This window comes from Rhopilema esculentum, chromosome 8 (genome assembly GCF_057945365.1).
Source record: "Rhopilema esculentum isolate cy_ngs chromosome 8, ASM5794536v1, whole genome shotgun sequence".
Classification (NCBI taxonomy): Eukaryota; Metazoa; Cnidaria; class Scyphozoa; order Rhizostomeae; family Rhizostomatidae; genus Rhopilema; species Rhopilema esculentum.
In genome coordinates, this window is record NC_142822.1 from 8,808,189 (window position 1) to 8,826,278 (window position 18,090).

The window sequence follows — 18,090 nt, forward strand, 5'->3', positions numbered from 1 at the left end:
AATTTAGCAAGCAAAAGTTCGTGGTTGAGATAATCAAAAGCCGTGGATAAGTTCATCAAGACTGCTCCGACAAAGCCTTTGTTGTCTAAGGTCTTCTTACAAGTCTCCACCAATTTTTGCAAAGCATGCTGGGTATTATAACCCTGTCGATAGCCACCAATTTTAGGTGAGAGAAACTTGTTCGCAAAAGGTAACATTTGATTAGTCAAAAGTCTTTCAAAAACTTTTGAGACAGACGGTAATACTGATATTGGTCAATGATTTTTTTGTGAAACGAGTAACTATTTTAAAATGCGCGCTAACATCAACGTCTTTCATTTCATCAGGGAAAAAGTTTCCATCCACATTTTTATTGAAGAGGTCTAGCAGATGGGAGGCAACTATGTCAACATTATTTTTAAAAATCTTAGCGGGAAGGCGAGGCATCAAATTTCAAAGATAAGGGTGAGTTTTCTAGATGACCCACCGGGAAATGTCTGTGATGCAATTTTTTCAAAGGCACTGACAAATCATGCTAGCTAGGAAAAACCAATGATACACGAAGTACTAACTGTTTTGGCAGGCATTTTATTGGCCAAAACTTTGCTCAAATTCATGTTTATTTGCTATTAAATTCTATTCTTCTATTTTACATCAGCAGTCTAGAGAAGGCGAGAGGTTTCACTGATTTAAGTTGTGAACCATGTAAACAGGGGAGCTGTTGCTCCTATTTTATTAGCCTGTACATTGATGAAAAGACAAGTTAGAACAAGGAAAGAAGCTGCTGCACAAAGCCCTGGCAGAAAGGGCAAACTGCATAAGATTTCTTAGGTCAATTTTCCACTGGCACACCCGCAAACGTAGGTAGTGCCTCGTGCTTTTTGTCGGTGTCTTTGAAAAAATTGCATCACATTCCCTTTCGCATTTTGAGACATTCCCTTTCGCATTTTTCGTACATCAATTCAAAAAAAAACAGCACACCTATTGGAAGAAACCAATAAGCGCTGTACCCATAAGCTACTAAGTTCTTTGCTTTTTTTACAAAGACATAAACAGGACGTCAAAATCAATACAGTTTTAACTTGGTTTGCAGATTTTTCCATACGTTCAAACCAAAGAATATTTTAGACCTACAACAAAAAGACAAATATAATAACTATGTTCAAGATGAAACTACAGATCGTGTAAGACGGCCATCCGCATTTTATATAGAGTTCAGAAAACGTTCCAAAAAAGGTAAATGGAAGACAATATTTGCCTTTTAGATCTGGTTTTCCCAAGAAATAGCCCAAAAATAATCAGCCCTCAGAGTGATTTTTTCGAGACCCAAGTTAGTTAGATTTTTTATATAACCAATGCATAATTTAATTTATAAAGCAATAGAGACACAAGAGTATAATTATTTTTATTCTAGAATCATCATTCATCAGCGATAGGTACTTTAATATATTCTTCGAATGGAACTAATATTGTTTGAAAACCTGCAATCATCGTAGCAGTTATCAAGTTTACAATCGCTGCACAAAGAAACAATCCTCTGGGTCCAAAATGTGCATACAATGCAGTCGTTAACAGTGGTCCGGCAAAATCTCCAAGTGAGCCAGCACAGCTGAAGAAGGCCATGTACAAACCCTAATTAAAGATAAAACAATTGAGATGAGATGAGAAACTTTCTAATTTTGTAAGGAAAAGGGTCTCTAAAGTGATACCTGAAATTTTTCTTCTATCAATGCAAGGGCCCGTTTACACGATACTGCACGCTATCATACAATATTGGTCTGCATTTCTTCTGAACGGCTGAAGAATAGGGTATGAAATGAAGACTTGCGCAGTAACGTATTGAGGTGAATACTGTATGATATCATAACGTATTGGTTGGTCTTGGTTGTTTACACAATACATTTCATAGACACAGTGAGACGTGCATGACAATGTATTTGAACGAATACTGAACGATAAAATAATGTATTAGCTTTCTCTTTACACGTTATTGCTGATAAATATGGTGCGAAATCAAGACGTTCATGAAAACGTAATGTAGTGAGGAGGGAACGATATCATGACGTGTTGGTCTTTTGGTCTACTAATGGGTACGGTAGGAAAATGAGGTGTACACGATTTGGTATTGAGGTGAAAGCAGTGTGATATCATAACGTATTGGCCTTCAGTGTACATGATGCCGCTGAAAACTACGGTATAGAATAAAGACGTAGGCGATAACGTATTGAGAAAAGGAATCAGCCAGCTGGCGCTCACAGCGGATGCAAAATCGAGACCACAAGAAATGTCAAATGGAAATCGGCCTTAAACTGAGTAAATAACCGCTTTAATTTGGTTTTTCTGACATGCTGCCTGAGGGGTTGAGCCAAATACCGAGCGGGTGCTCCAGCCCTTGAGTCTCCACGAAATCGGTACCTATGGGATTGAGTGTTAAGCAACCTGTATGGTTTTTCCACTGAAGATTTTGGTAATATGTTGCTAACTTTATGTTAAAATTTTACGAGGAGATTTTGTCACGACGATATTCTGAAAAATGTGAACAATTTTTTTGCGGTACAGAATTTGAAAATGGCTTTGAAAAAAGCAAACATTTTACAACATACTTAAAGCTTTTTCGTCTGACACTCCTCAGAGCATAAAACGTCAGAATAGGTTCCGAAAAAACACGTATGAAAAATATATACCCAGTTGTGGATCGAAATAGGCCAATCAGAAAAACGCAAGCACAAGACCGGTATAGTTGACCAATCAGTGCCGCGAGCCTAAAGAAAAATTACCAATGGAGTCCAAGAGAGAAAACGAACTCCTTTTGTCTACACAATGGCGGCTTTTTCGTTTTTATGTAGATTGACTCCAAAACTGCTAGATGGAAGGACGACCGGGCTCTGCCAATTATCCGAAACATGTCGTCATTATAGAGTTTTGCACAATCTGGGTTGTCTAAAAGATGTTGACCAATGGCAGAATCACTTGTTTTAACAGTGTTTCTAGACCTACAAGATCGAGGAGGCTGTTCTCTTTGAGGGGCAGTTTTGTTTCGTATGTTGGAAGGAACATGCTGTTTTATCCTATCCCCCAATCTTTGGGTTGTGCGCCCTACGTAGCCAGAATCACACTGGCACGTAAATTCATAAATGACGGAACTTTTTTGTTTGGTAGGGACGCAATCCTTTTGAATGGATGGAAGGGCTCTCCTAGTGCTGTAAACAATCCGAGGATTGACAGCAAAGAAACAATTGGTTATGGCTTGCCTAATTTGACTCTCGAATCGCAAGGAAGTGTTACCAATCCATGGTAGTTTCAAATAAACTGGGCACTTTTGCGGACCAAACTTTTGAACAGCCGAAAAACTTGCGATCTTCTCCTTAGTATAAGATAAAATGACGTCTTCAGGATAGCCGTTGTCCAAGAAGATCGTTTTGAGTTTTTCCAGTTCAGCGTGCAGTTTAGATTTCGAGCAGATCATAAGTGCCCTATGTACTAATGTTTTGACAAGGTTGACTTTGCGTTGTTTTGGGCAAAATGAATTCCAGCGTATGTACTGACCGGTAAAAGTAGGCTTGCGATATACACTGGTAAGAAATCCAGTGTTAGACTTTTCGACCAAAACATCTAAAAATGGTAAGGAATCATTTTCTTCCTTTTCAAACGTAAACTGGAGGGCTGGGTGTAGGCTATTTAGGTGTTTTAGAAAAATATCACACTCAGCCTCTGTTTTGAAAATGGTATATGTGTCATCCACATACCGAAAATAGACACCTGGCTTTTGGTCGTAGTCAAACAAACGCTCTTCATGAAAGCCAACAAAGATATTGGCCAAGGCAGGTCCCAGAGGGCTACCCATAGCGACACCATCCTTTTGTTGGTACATTTCATTGTTAAAACTGAAATGTTTCATTGAACGTGTTTTTTCGGAACCTATTCTGACGTTTTATGCTCTGAGGAGTGTCAGACGAAAAAGCTTTAAGTATGTTGTAAAATGTTTGCTTTTTTCAAAGCCATTTTCATATTCTGAAAAGTTTTCCGAAATTTTTTTCGACGACGTTTATCCGCCAAAAAGTTTATTAGGAACATTTTTGTTGTTAATGTAGTTCCGTCTCACCTGTTTCCTTGGTCCAATTATTTTCGAATAAAGTAGATTACTGACAATCCGGGACATAGCATAGCCAACAAACGCAAAGAAAACCCCGATAGCAAATTGAATCGAGCGTATCTTGGGTGTGGTTTTGCACCAGTTGTACTTGATTGGGCATCCGGGATACAACACTATCTTCGAAATATTTCCAACAACAATTGAATCTAAAAGAAGAAGTGATTGGTTTAGATATCCAGGAGCAATCGCAAGTAAGTATTGCATAAATGTACACCATAAAATGAGATTTAAGTTTGCAATTAATAATGAAATAGTAACTAATTTGCAAAAAAGGAACAATTCAAAAATAACAAAAAAAACTTAATATCTTAAAATGTAGCTGATAATGGATAAAAAGTAAATTCTAAAGAAACATGTTTTTAACATGCGAACTATTTCACAGACAGATAAACGGCGATCTTTGTTTAAACAAGGTCTTCCGACCACCATAAACGCACCTTTCGACTGAAGTGTAGGGCGCTCACTTCCCCAAGGCAGAAGGACAACAAATGCCACAAGCGTTATGAAACTCCCGGTCAAAAGAATTGTCCTTTCGCGAAATCTGAAAAAGAAAATTGTTTCAATTCTGTATATAAAGGCCAGTTTCAGCACAAACTCAGTCGATTTTCTGTTGACAGCACCAAAAGTTTGCAAAATTTTTTATAATTTTGGGCAAGTTCGCTGAAAAAATATAACTTAAAATCTTGACAAAAAAGAATGCGAACTGTGGAATTAAGAAAAAAATTTTCTATAGCTTGAATAATTATGCAATTATTGATGATAAAAATAAATCAGGGAAACTGGTTTGTCTAAGCAATTTACTAGATAGGCATTTTCTGTGTCTTGTTGTCAACAAACAGCTTAAGAAATATAATATATGATATATAATAACTATGAATTTGCTTAAACTGCCGCTTTGTTTGAATTTTAGATTTGTTTAGGTTCTAGGTTTGAAGGCTCTTTACAATTTGGTTGTAGAAAATAAGAGGTGTGTCTTTAAAGTTAACAAAATAAATATCCATTCAATAAAGGGGAAAGTATATTTGGCATGTTTCGAATTCTAAGCCAAAATTGGACGTCAGAACTTCGGCAAAGTGTCCCCAGCTTCTTTTAAAAAATAAATTTTGAAGAAAACTTGGAAAAGGATCCTTTTTTCTGCCACATATTGAAACTCCCTCTCTTATAGGCCCTTCCTAGTTTGACATGCATTTGACATCCCTATGATAGCCCATATATAACTACCCTGGGTGCCAGAGCCTCAGAGAGTCAAAGGATGAAGAACGGGGGAAGGATGAAAAGCGGGGGAAGGATGAAGAACGGGGGAAGGATGAAGAACGGGGGAAGGAATTTCGAAGGCTCTCGCACCCAGGGTAATATATAAATGGCTTTTCCTAGAATGAGGTTAAGGAATAAATAATAACTAAAGAATATGAACCTGTTTTGTATACGTCTGATGATGATATAAGCTGCCAATATGATAATACTTAACGAAGACAGGGTTATCCCTGCGTACAGAACTGCTTCGTCTTTTCGCAGGGCAAACTCGTCTGCAAGTAATGGACTTGTCATACTGGGGATGAACGAAAAAGAAGCAACTAACACTAAATATTCAAATGATGGAATAAAATAATTAAACACACTATCTTTCATAAGAGGGCAAGAAACAATTATAAGAAAGGTGTAATGCAGTCGCCTTGAAATGTTATGAGAAAATAATGAAATATATATATGATTTTTTTGCTACTAAGTAAGGATTGTGTAATACAGTCGAATTCAGTTAAGTCGGACATATAGAAACAGTGTTATGTAGCAGAGGGTCTCATTGTTTCCCTAAAAACTACCTTAAGATGCTTGGTAAAAACAAATACAAATCAACACACACAAACAGTGGCGAACAGAAGCTTATTGTTCTGATAATATGACGTCACATTTTCCTATGGTTTTAGAACAAAAGACCATTGTATTTTGACCAAAATATTGTGGAAGAGGAGGGGGGCGACCACCTTAACTTTGTATAATTTATAAATGACGAAGAATATCTTCTTGAACTGAGGATAACTGCTTACTGATATCTCATGTTGTGTTAGATGCTAATAACTACTAAGGTCATGCCCGTATCTATAAGAAATATTGGATTCCTATCAATCCAATTTTTTTCAGGTAATCGTGAATTTTTTGTCTCTTTTGCAAGACGCGCTGCTGTAGTGCTATTGGAAAGGATAAAGCTACCTTTTCCTTTGCCATGTGAGCACTGATGTGAGTGACTGAAACAGGAAAATGGCGAGAGCAGGGAAGAAAGTTGATGAAGAAATTTTTTCTGGCCTGGTCAAGAAATTGAGCTCTTGCTAGAAACCGTCAGATCGCATGCAGCGAGTTCTCAATTCAAGGGAAAGACTGGGAGAGTTAGAGTGTAAAGTCTTCTTAAAGATAAGTAATATCTCGAATAAATATCCACGAGGTGCCTACTTATCTGAAAAATGTTTGCAAAACCAATCATTGTGGTAAAGGATAATTTAACTTTATCAGCATCCATCTTGTTTTTAAATAATGAAACAACAGTTTAATGAAAAAACGAGCCAAACGTGGGGCTGAGGCCACAGGGATTTTAACTGAGGCTGCGTAGCATAATGATACAGGATTCTAACGTTTACCCGAGCACTCAACCCAATCCGATACATATCGGATTGGTTTCATGCCACTTTTGTAGCGGAGCGTAAGCATTTCGGATTGGGTTCTCATTGTGTAAACAGAAGGCCTATCTGGTATGAAAGGAATCCGATATGAAATGAATCCGGTAGCGTGTAAACGGAACCGACATCAAAAGAATACTATCCGATCTGCGTAAAGTTTGTCTAGATAAAGTTTGTCTCTCTCTTGCAAATGTTCTTTTCTATCCTTATGCTACCAGAATGGTAAAATTATTATTGAAATTTAGTTGAATATAAACTTCAGCCTACGTTTCAATCATTGAAATATCACAATAAAGGACGAACAAGGCTATTATTGAAACCAAAGCAGCACACAGGTTTGGCTTTGGAAGATCACCTAGAATTGAAACAGTATATAAAAAATACATAAAGATAGTTTTCATGTATGATTCGAACCAAGAAGATAACAACCCCGTGGCAAGTGCATCTAGGCAGATTTAGCCGATGGTCTAGACTTCTGTCTTTTTCACCCTTATCATCAGGAGACCCACACAGACATAGGCAATGAATAAACACAAATAAAGAAGCTGTCTACTCTACCTGTTTAATTTTTAAGTTCAATATTTCTACGAGGAGCAGAAATACACACTCTTTGTAGCGTTTCCACTTGCTTAAATCAATTTTATTAAAAGAAAGTGCACGGAAATCAGATTTACCTTCACTCAACTCAGAAGTCTTCTTCAAACAAAAGATATACTGAAAACTTTGTAGTTTATTTCTCCATTTTTTTCACGATTTACAAAAATTTATTGTTTGATGAAAATCGGCCCTCTTTTCTATGCAAACATTCTTACCTGCTTATTTGTGAGTAGCTAAATAAAATATATTCCTATTTTACTGCATGATATTACAAGGAAAAGGATATGAGATATTGCCTGTGCTATCTTTTACATCAATGTTGTGTTCTTTGAACCAAATAAGGAGGATGAAAATTTTGAAAACTGCTGTCACTATTCCGATCCATCCAGCAATGTTGAAAATGTCTATATTCACAAATGAATAATGTAGTCCTTTGCCAAGCAGGGGTACGGCTACAGCTTGCAAAGCTGAAAAAGGAAAAAGTTCGAAATTAGCTTTCTCGCCTCGATGTGGCTGAGGCTGTTTAAATCGAAAGCTCCTAATTCAATATATATATTTATCCCGTATCTCGAATGAAAACTAAGACCCCTGTCAAATTGCAGTAATAACAACTTCGTTGCCTAAGTGAAGTTTCTGTTATATTAATAGCATGTACCATTCCCTAATAGACGCTGTTTAAAAGTATTTAGCAGTTTGGTCTGCATTGATTCATTTTAAGCGTAGATTCCCATACTTTCGTTTTGATCAATTAAAATTGTGTGGAGCACAAGATACAGAGCAGATGTGCGGAGGGCTTTCTTTAGAATAGCCGTCACTAGCTGTTATGTTTAAGGGGAGTGTCCATTTGTCGACAATTTTGAAAATTTTCCTTTCAAGCACCTAGATGGAAAAAACTACTTTTTCTTGAAACGCAAATTTTAAGGTAGTGTCACGAACAATGCATTTATACTTTCATGAATCATAATACCATGAGTGCTTGGCAAAAATAGCGTTTATGTCTTGGCATAATTGATCTGTCTTGAACTATCTTCATTATATCGGGCTTATATCGAAGGAATTTCCAACTAAGCAAAGAGTATTGTTTTGTGGTCAAGCTTTAAGCATTAACATAAACATACGAGATTAAATCGATTTTTCATCACACTCAATAGAAAAATTGGTTGATCAGTCAATTGATCCGTAAACGACTTATTTTGAATCCGACCAATATAGACCGGGCTACAGTGGCGGTAGGTACCACCTCAGGGCGGATAAATTCAAATGGATATTTTCAGGTAGCTATGAGTCTGGTTACTTGGAAAAGTGATGGTGAACGGGAAATTGTTGGGGTTTAAGGGGTAAATACGGGGGTTAAAGTTCGTCATATTAGCATATTACTTCTGCGGAGGAGCCACTGTTTTGTTTACGACTTCAGAGCATGGCAAGTGCTTGTTATCATATTAAAATGATCTAGAGGGAATCTTTTAGAGCCTCTTCTTTAAATTCCGACATATTGCTACAATAAGAGTAGTCACGTGACCAATTTTCACCCCTTACCATATTTGGAAGGTGAGCTTTTTTAACAGAATACATTTGTTCTTTTTTTTGTACCACGTATTCTTTTGGTTAATACTCTTAAATGTTAAAAGATGCAAGTTAAGGCAAAGATACCTGCATTTGTCATTGTTTATCCATTTTAGGTTTCATTTTCACTTTCTTTATCATCTCCGAAGGTCACGTTTTCTTCAAGATCCATAATCAAGTCAGTCAGTTCGTCTGGAAATGCTTGTCGTTGCCAGTCTATAGTCAGATTCCCTTTCCAGCCAATTTTTTCCTCACATCATTGACATTTTTTTGCCGCTATCCATTTAAATGGCAAACATATTCTTCAAGGTTAACAAATATTTGCTCATCAAGTTCCCATACCTGCCAAAGTAGCGAAAATGTGTTAACAAATCTGTTGTTCTTCTGGACCACCTCCCAACATTCTGATTTCCCTTTGCGGAAAAAAGATGACACATAGTCATTCCCCGTGAATGCATGAAAGCCTATCAGGCACTTCTTCAAACCATCTTTCATCCCAATATCAGACAAAAATAGTCCTTTTCTATTCAAACCAACTCCAAAATCGAGATATACTTGACTTTGCTCTTTAATAATACTTAATAAAATTACCAAGATGTCGATGTCTGAGGATGGAGAGCGTACAACAACTTTTTTCGATGGATGCCGAGTTAAAGCGTTTCTTTTTCCTTGTAAACTCTTTGTAGCAGAATTCATGGTATTAAAATTCTTTAGCTATGAGATCAACATCTTTAATTTTATAATAAATGTTCGGATCGATATTGGCCTCAGCAGCTTCTTTTACGTTAGTTCGGCCTGCTTCGTCGTGATCGTTATTGGTACATGATGTTTCTGTTGCCTCTTTACCCGGTACTTTTGGCAAAAGTTACACAGCTGGGGATAAACATCTGGTCTCTGAGTAGCTGCAGTCTTTAGTCTTTGTGGACGCTGAATAGCTTCAGTGCTAGTTTTTGCGAGGATTTTCTCATGGGACAGGATCTTTGTAAATTTTTTATAACAAGGTTCTAAGTGAACTCCGTGCTTATTTGGATCAACTTCGTCAGGAATGGAGCTGCATTGTTCTTCGTGGAGATTTTTGCCACCAAGTCGTAAACGAGTAGCCTTTGCAGCATAAATTCTATCTTTATTGATGTCAGACAAATCTTTAATAATACTGTACAGACAATATTTGCTCGGGTAATGAACAATACAGCTTAGGCCTTGCATGTTTAAAAATATAAATAAAACAGGACCTCCTCAATAATTTAAAAGTACACAGAGTATCCAATTTTCAGAGCGAAAATAACAACTTACATACTGAAAATGACGCTTAGAGCAAAACAATTCTTTCTTGGTAATGATGCACACAGGTCTTTTTGTTCTGCTACGTATTTCCGTGATTTCTCGAGTTCATTGCGTTACATATTTGTGTTACTATTTGTACAAATATTTTCAAAACGATGAATTGCGAAAAAAGTTGCTATGCAATTGAAGGAGATGTGGAGTCATCACGTAATAACCAAATGCGCATGAAATCAAACGGACCTAATAAATTATCATGTCTTCGCAACCATTATTCTATACATAGTTCAAAACAGTCATAAATTCAAAGTTATTCAGGGTATCTATCAACAACAGCTCGGTTGTAGAATAATCTTGCTGATTTATACATTATTTTAACATTTAAGAGTATTAAACAAAAAAAATTTCAGGTATTCTGTTAGAAAAGGCTCACCTTCCAAATATGGTAAGGGGTAAAAATTGGTCACGTGACGACTCTTATTGTAGCAATATGTCGGAATTTAAAGAAGAGGCTCTAAAAGACTCCCTCTAGATTACTTTTTTATGATAACAAGCACTTGCCATGCTCTGAAGTCGTAAACAAAACAGTGGCTCCTCCGCAGAGGTAATATGCTAATATGACGAACTTTAACCCCCGTATTTACCCCTTAAACCCCAACAATTTCCCGTTCACCATCACTTTTCCAAGTAACCAGACTCATAGCTACCTGAAAATATCCATTTGAATTTCTCCGCCCTGAGGTGGTACCTACCGCCACTGTAGCCTGGTCTAATATCTTAACTCGAGAAAGAGTTTTGTGTGATGAAAAGGCATGTAATTTCTAATAAGTAACTTTAAACACTCCCTTCCCCTGAAATCAACGCTTTATTCAAACATTTTTTAGGGGGGGGGGAGAGTAGGGTTGCAAAAGAGGGGATTCAGGAGTCTGAGCTCCCTTTCTACTTTTCGAAGGGGGGCTGCGTCCCTTCCTATTTTTCTGGGTAATTCTAAAATATCAATGCTAATCTCTACCATGATCAAATCTGATAAAAAATTAATTTTAAACCTGACAGGATTGAAATGATATGGATCACTTTTTATCCAACATAGAGGATCTCCTTCGAGACGAGTTTTCAAATTCGGTAGTCCAACAAATAACAGTCACAGGGAAATATGGTGTACCCACCTGGACCAATTGCAGCGCCAAATTCTTCCAATGCAACTATGAATTTCAATGCATTGTTCTTCTCGTCTTTTGCAGTTGACTGGGATGCCACAGTGTGACAAACAGCTACCTCTCCTGGCAAAATCAGTGTGATGTTTATTCAAACATTAGATGGGCAAGGTGGGGTTGGAGGGGAGGGGGCTGTTGAGAGCTGAATTTGTGGCTCTCCATTGAACGCTACGCAGTGCTGTAAAAGCAATAATTGTTGGCTCGCTTTGGGATGAAAATAATGATAGCACAAATACCTATTTACCATCACACTTTAGAGTGAAATCTCAGATCAGAGACTTTTAATACAAATCATTGAACTATCAAATACAAACATAAGCGAAGTAGCATTTTACCTGCTGAAAAACCGACAGTAAGCCTTGCCAACAGAATCAACATTTTCCCATCAAAACCAGGATAGTTTTCAGCACACAGGTACAAGAAATGCCCAATAAAGCGAAGAGAAGTGCTTGCCAACAGTGGCTCGATAGCTGGACGGTACTGGCACCAAGCACCAAACAAAATGGCACCAATAATCTGAAAAATGCTGTAACCACTAACTACCAAACCCAGAAACTGAGCATTGACTTCTTGGTCAACCTACAAAATTGAAGCAGAATTTTGTTTAAATGCATTCATATTTTATGATACGTTGTACAATCTAAGTCCAGTATGCCACGTCCTTCAATCCACTGTACGTTACATTTCTACGTACTAGGTCCTAGCTTGAACATACATTCGTTGGCGTATACAACGAACTAAATTTTTGATTTAATTAAGTCAAGCTAAGCTTGAAGACAAAGTATAAGTTAAAGCAGGCTGCACACATTGAATCAGGCCCCTTTGCAGTTGTCTCTTTGATAAAATACAATAGATTGTGGAAAAATGAGGAATATTACCTTTTGCAGATAAGGCCAGATTGACGGTAAAATAATTGCAAATTCTAAAAAAGAAGAAATGTAGTTGAAATATTTGTGCACAGATAATATGGTAGATTTGAAAAATAATGTTGCGTTGAGGATTATATTATTTGTGAAGATGTGTCTAATTACAAGCATGCAAGAAACCTAAAAAGCAGGGACGTTTGAACCGTGGCTTTCAGCGATCTTTTTCCTGAGACATAGTACGTCTTCCCAGTTGAGTCAATCCATCTTTAAAATGATTCCAATTTCCCTGAATACAAGCAAAATGCCACAAAAAATGATCGAAAAATTGGCAAGTACCACCCACCAACAGAGCAAAAAGACAAATTTGGAAACATATAGTTTTTTTAATTATTTCAGTTAGATGTTTTCTAGCAGTATTCTATAAGTATTAAATGTATGTATAGTGCAGGGATGGGGCAGGAGCCCCGCCGTCGGCTCTTCAATTTTTGAAAAAGTTTAAGCAATGTTGGCACGTTCATAACTTCTACTTCGTAATTTTTTATTCTTTTTTCATTGTTTGATTTTTTTTACAATTTTTTGAACTAGAATTACCACAGCAGAAATGGTGTTATATTACACCTTTGTGGGTGGTTCACTCACTGTCGGCACTCTGACAACACAGTCCCCCCCCCCCAGCATTTCTTTTCTGGCGCCATCCCTGATATAGTGGAAGCAATACTGACATGGTGTACAACAACAATACTTCCACTTGTACTAAGATAATTCAATTCAATTTTATTTACCCATTGCACTGAGTGCCATAGTTAAGTAAGTGATTCTAATTGTCCTCCATCTTGATTTGTACTCTTCAGGCGTCTCGTGTTGATCTTCATCTGTGGTTTCGTTTGCCACACTGTCCCTGCAATACAATAACGCGTATCATACCGGGTAGGGATGCACTTTATTCAATACGTAACTTTCACTTCAGACTATGCTGCGCTGGAGAGATTATCCTGTAATTCGTCAGAGGGCTCCGTTTCACGTAGCACGTGACAGTGGAAATCAAAATAAGCCAATAGCAAACAAGGTGAGCTTTGATATTTGAGCCAATGGCGATGCCATAGGGCAGGCAGGTCAGGCTGAGCTATCTAATTTATCATTGTTCTTCCTAATCAACAATTAACAGAAAGGGAGAAAACTCATTGTTTTGCATCCCTTCCCTCCATCTTCACCTTTTGACTTTCCAGGGGTGGAGCTATTTCCCTCTTGGAACTCTGATTATGATTATGATCAATGTCTAGCTCTTAGAAATGCACCTTTCCAGAAAAGACTTTCTTCTTAGGTGAGCTATATTGAGCACCGCAGGCCTTTTAACAAGCAGACGATTTTCTCTAACATGTTTCTGAGATGAGAACCAAGTCAAATACAGTAAAAACCCGCATATAAGAAACTGATTTTTCAGATCAGGCTGACGAGTTTCTTATAAAAGGAATCAATTTTGAAAAACAGGCTGATGAGTTTCTTATAAAAATGTGTTTTTTATAAGATGATGAAAATAGCTGGACCAACTGGAAAAAGTAAAAACTCCATGACAGACAATAAATACTGTATCCTACTGTATTCTAATTTTTTACTGAGGCTTTGCATTATGCATGTTATGAACCAAACACTCCATATTAATGAAAAAGGGCACACTGGCAACAATTTCTAGAAAACTGCTTCCTACATTTATTTTTCACACATATAAGAAACTGGAAAAAATTCAAGCTGACCAGTTTCTTATAGTTTGGTACGTTTCTTTGAAAAAGTCGACCTGCAGTTTCTTATTACTCTAGCATGTAGCTGAAAATGAAAATACTTTTACTGTTTGTAGATTAGAAGAGCTGAGAAACCACAATGCTTTATTTCGTAAACCATAATCCATAAATCTGCATTACCTTGCCCCGCTAAGGAGTTTTTCCTTCTCATCCGCCATGAAATCTCTTTCTTTTTCAAATTTTTCTTTTCAGTTAAACTACAAGTGGAAGAAACAGACGCTTTAGCCAAGAAAACACAATAATGATGACTATAAGGACTACAAACACCCTGAACAAAGCTTTTGGGGGTGAGTAGCTGTGTTCAGGGGGGCTATAGTCCCCATAATGTCTTAAAGTATCCAGAAAATCTCATAGTACCAATGACAATAATAATGGGGGCCTATTTTTATGCGACATATCTTTAAAGAAATACAATTCTACATCTCACTTTCATTAGGCAGAGTACAATTGGCAGATTATCTTTCCAATAGCAACTTGAAACAAATTATACAGTTGGAATAAGCATAAGAATGAAAACACAAGTCCATTAAATTGGGATCGGGCCAACGTTTATTTCTTTTGCAAAATATGTACAGTGTTTTGCTATGTTCATAACTTTTGATAGAGGCTATGTTCTTCTTTATCTTTAATTGAAGACGTTTTTTCACTTTCTGACATAACGTCATTCAGAAACATTTAGAACGGCTGCATCATTTTTCACAATTTTTTTAGGTGTCATCTGCATATGACAAGTTGTTAATATTGGCACCACCATCTTTCACACCTAAAACTTTCACAATTTACACATATTCTCTATCTCCATCAGAATTACTTCACTGTATAGATTAGAAACAAACTGGGATAGCACATATCCTCATAAGCGTACGGCGGAAATTTTACAGGGGGGAGGGGGGGGGGGGGGGGTGGTAGGATTTTCGCCGAGTACAGAGGCATGCATATATTTAAGAGCCTGTTGGTGATAAGGTACTTGACATAGGAATATTTACATTACGAGTTCTTTTTCACCGAAATATCTTAAGTAAAAATAGTCAATTGAGAGTAGAGCAAACCAATCAGAGACACGTTTGGGGGGACATGCTATCCTTAACGATTCTTCTATAATGTCTACTGTTAAGATCTAAAAGTTTGATCTAAGTTTCTCATAGATAAGGGCAGCAATGTATTATATTTTCCAATATTTCACTTAATATCACTTAAAATACTTTTATTAACTCTTGAATTCGACTACAGTCAAAAGAAATGTGAGTCCCGACCCTTTCTATGTCCAAATTTATCAATTATCGCATTCATGTTACTTTTCAAAACTTCGTTTGAAAACTTCTTCTCGATGCTAAGTAGTGCCAAATTGCTCAGCCGTTCTTGGCCCATGGTTGATCTGAGATATGTTTTCAGCTGTCGAAGGCCACTGAATGATCGTTCAGTTTAGCAATGTTGCTTCATACAGGAATGGCAGTACTTGATGCAAACCTTCTGGACAAGCATTGATGTATTATTACCATAAGATTCAGAAGCGCTTTACTTCTTGTTATTTTCAAAAACTTATCATTTTTAAGGCACTCTTGGTAAATTTTATAATGCAACTATATTGACACGTAGCCTTCAGTCTTTGGGTTATTTGAAGATACCACGAAAGTTCAACCAAATTGCGTAAAGTAAGTCCCATCACTTTCCAGTGTCATTTCTGCCCAACTATTTGCGGCCGCCCCCCAGCCCCCCCCCCCGGTCCGTACGCTTATGCATATCCTTGTCTTACACCTCTCATAAAAATGTCAACTTGCTGGTCTCTCCGTCAATTCTAATCGCTGCACTCTGTCCCTTATATAAGTTCCTTGTTAGTTGTAAATCCTTTCCATTTATATCTAATACTTCCAGAACTCTAAAAATTTCTTAATTTTTTACTTTATCAAATGACCAGTACCGTAGCCAGGGTGCTAAGATTCGGGGGGGGGGGGGGGGTGGCGAGTTGAGCAATGGAAAATTGGGAGTCCATACCCTTTTGAACGCCAGAGTGATAAGAACGAAGAATAATATCTTTTAGCTTGTATTTTTTCTTTCTTTAGGGGAAAACAGCACTTTGGAAAGTTGCGTTTGGAAAGTCTAGTAACTTCATTTAAAACACATTCTAGTCGCATCTTCCCTAAAAAATGTTTGATGAATGCAAATTTTGCAGGTTTCTCTCCCCACAAGATGAAATGTGGAAAGTTCATAGGCCCCAAAAAAAGAACAGGTTTTATAATGACAAAAATAATATGCTTTAACTGACATTTAAATCACCACAAGCAATCAGTGCTTGACAGACCAATGACCCCCTTTTTCCGGTCGGACCCCATGTTTATCGGAAACGCTCCCTCAAACACGTGATCAACATACAAATTCATAATCTACACCCACTACTACATTAGAAAAAGTTGGTGTCGTAAATTCTCGAGCGGGAGCCTCTGGATTACAGCGTAATCCCGATATAACGAACCCTGAATATATCGAGCTTCCCTGTATAAGAAACAAAATGTCTGGCCTCTTGGATTCTGCCTAACAAACTAGTTGAAAATTATCTCGGTATAACAAAAACTGGAATAGAAACATCACCCGACAGCACAAGTTTGAAATTAATTTTGTAAATCTGTGTTGCTTTCCTACAATTTTGAACATCGTTTCACTTCTTCCAAAAACAATTTAAGAAAGGTTCACCTCCACAACATTCGTAAAGGGATACTGTGGATATTTTTGACACAAATTTTTACGAGGATTTGGGCGTTGATTTGGATTTTTAAATCTTTATCTTTGTTCGACTACTACCTTCAATGAAGGTCTGATAGATTACCTTATTATAACATGAAACATTTCAAACGACAATTTGCTCTTAATATGCTTGTATAATTTTATCTAACGTAGAACGATAGCTTTCTGGCTGTACGTTGCTATTAGGAGGTGTGTATTTTTCTTTTCGTGGCAGGTATTTAGGAATATTTAATGACTGTGTTATATTGACAAAGTAGTCATTCACTAGTTCTGCAATTTGTTTGCTGTCTGAATTAATTCTTCTTCCTCACTAAAAATTATTTTGTTCTTGTAGAATCGTTTTAAAGAGTTAACAATTTTGTCAATAAATAGACTTACCAATCTGACAGGAGCCATTGTAGCCAGTAGCATTGCGATTGTAGAGAAAGTAAGTATAAACAGAAATGGAAAACTTTTCTAGCTAAATAATTTAATTAACCTTTATGAGTGCAAGCAACCAAAAAACCCCATTGTGTACAAAACCAAGACCTTTTATGATTTTATGATTCAGCAATGAGGCGTCAAGTATAAAGCCACAAAACCTATTTGGAACCCTGACATAGCAAATCTACAGCAAGTAAGTCAACAATTTGTTTGATGAAGTAATACGCTGCTCTACAAAGAAGTCGTGTTTGGGACTTGTTTGAAAGCAGGGACATATTCCCAAAAAAAAACAAAGGGAGCGATAAGATATCTCGTGGTCTGTCTCGTGGGTTTTGTAAGAAATGTTATTCACATTTTTGAGACCTATACTGCCTTTACCGCTAACCTGCTTTTGGGAGATTATAGCTCTCAATGATTATTATCAGTTTTGTACTCTGCAATTTTGGGCATAGCTTAGATTTGCAGGATAGTTGCAATTGAAATTCATATTTTTATACTTCCCCTGTCGAAGGGGAACAAAGACCCATATATACCATTCTTAGACACACATTCTTATGTCTTAATTTGTGGCTTTCAAAGTTGAAGAGTGTTGGCTCTGGGAAGATTTGTCAGCCAACGTTGCACTATCAGTCTTTATAAAAATGTCATTCCAGAAGGATATATTTCAGCTTTATCAAAGTGCTCAAACCCCTTTGTGGTTGTAGTTTTAGGACGTCTGTATAGAGGAAGGGTTTTACCGGGTACTTGCCGTGAAATATTCAAGCTGAGATTTTTATCAGAATGCTATTTTTTGTCCATCAAATCAAGGAA

General features: G+C 37.1%; 1 protein-coding gene across 1 annotated transcript; it reads right to left on the reverse strand.

Annotated features, from left to right (window-relative positions):
• Positions 1–17,975, reverse strand: LOC135694343 (major facilitator superfamily domain-containing protein 8-like). Its single transcript, XM_089109768.1, has 12 exons — positions 17,236–17,975; positions 14,239–14,315; positions 13,105–13,220; positions 12,335–12,378; positions 11,792–12,035; positions 11,409–11,522; positions 7,695–7,865; positions 7,069–7,156; positions 5,547–5,681; positions 4,570–4,673; positions 4,082–4,278; positions 1–1,611 (listed from the first exon to the last, which is right to left on the reverse strand). The coding sequence occupies exons 2-12, from the start codon at positions 14,274–14,276 to the stop codon at positions 1,399–1,401; spliced, it is 1,464 nt and encodes a 487-aa protein (XP_088965894.1). The 5' UTR covers positions 14,277–14,315; positions 17,236–17,975; the 3' UTR covers positions 1–1,398.
• Positions 17,976–18,090: the final 115 nt, after the last annotated feature.

What these genes read in the sequence shown, in the direction of transcription:
- LOC135694343 (XM_089109768.1), bottom strand. Translation starts at nt 14,276, where the DNA reads ATGGCGGATGAGAAGGAAAAACTCCTTAGCGGGGCAAG. An exon ending in TACTGTCGGTTTTTCAGCAG is followed by an intron (nt 11,523 to 11,791) that starts GTAAAATGCTAC and finishes TGATTTTGCCAG; the next exon opens with GAGAGGTAGCTGTTTGTCAC. An exon ending in CCCTACACTTCAGTCGAAAG is followed by an intron (nt 4,279 to 4,569) that starts GTGCGTTTATGG and finishes TTCTTCTTTTAG; the next exon opens with ATTCAATTGTTGTTGGAAAT.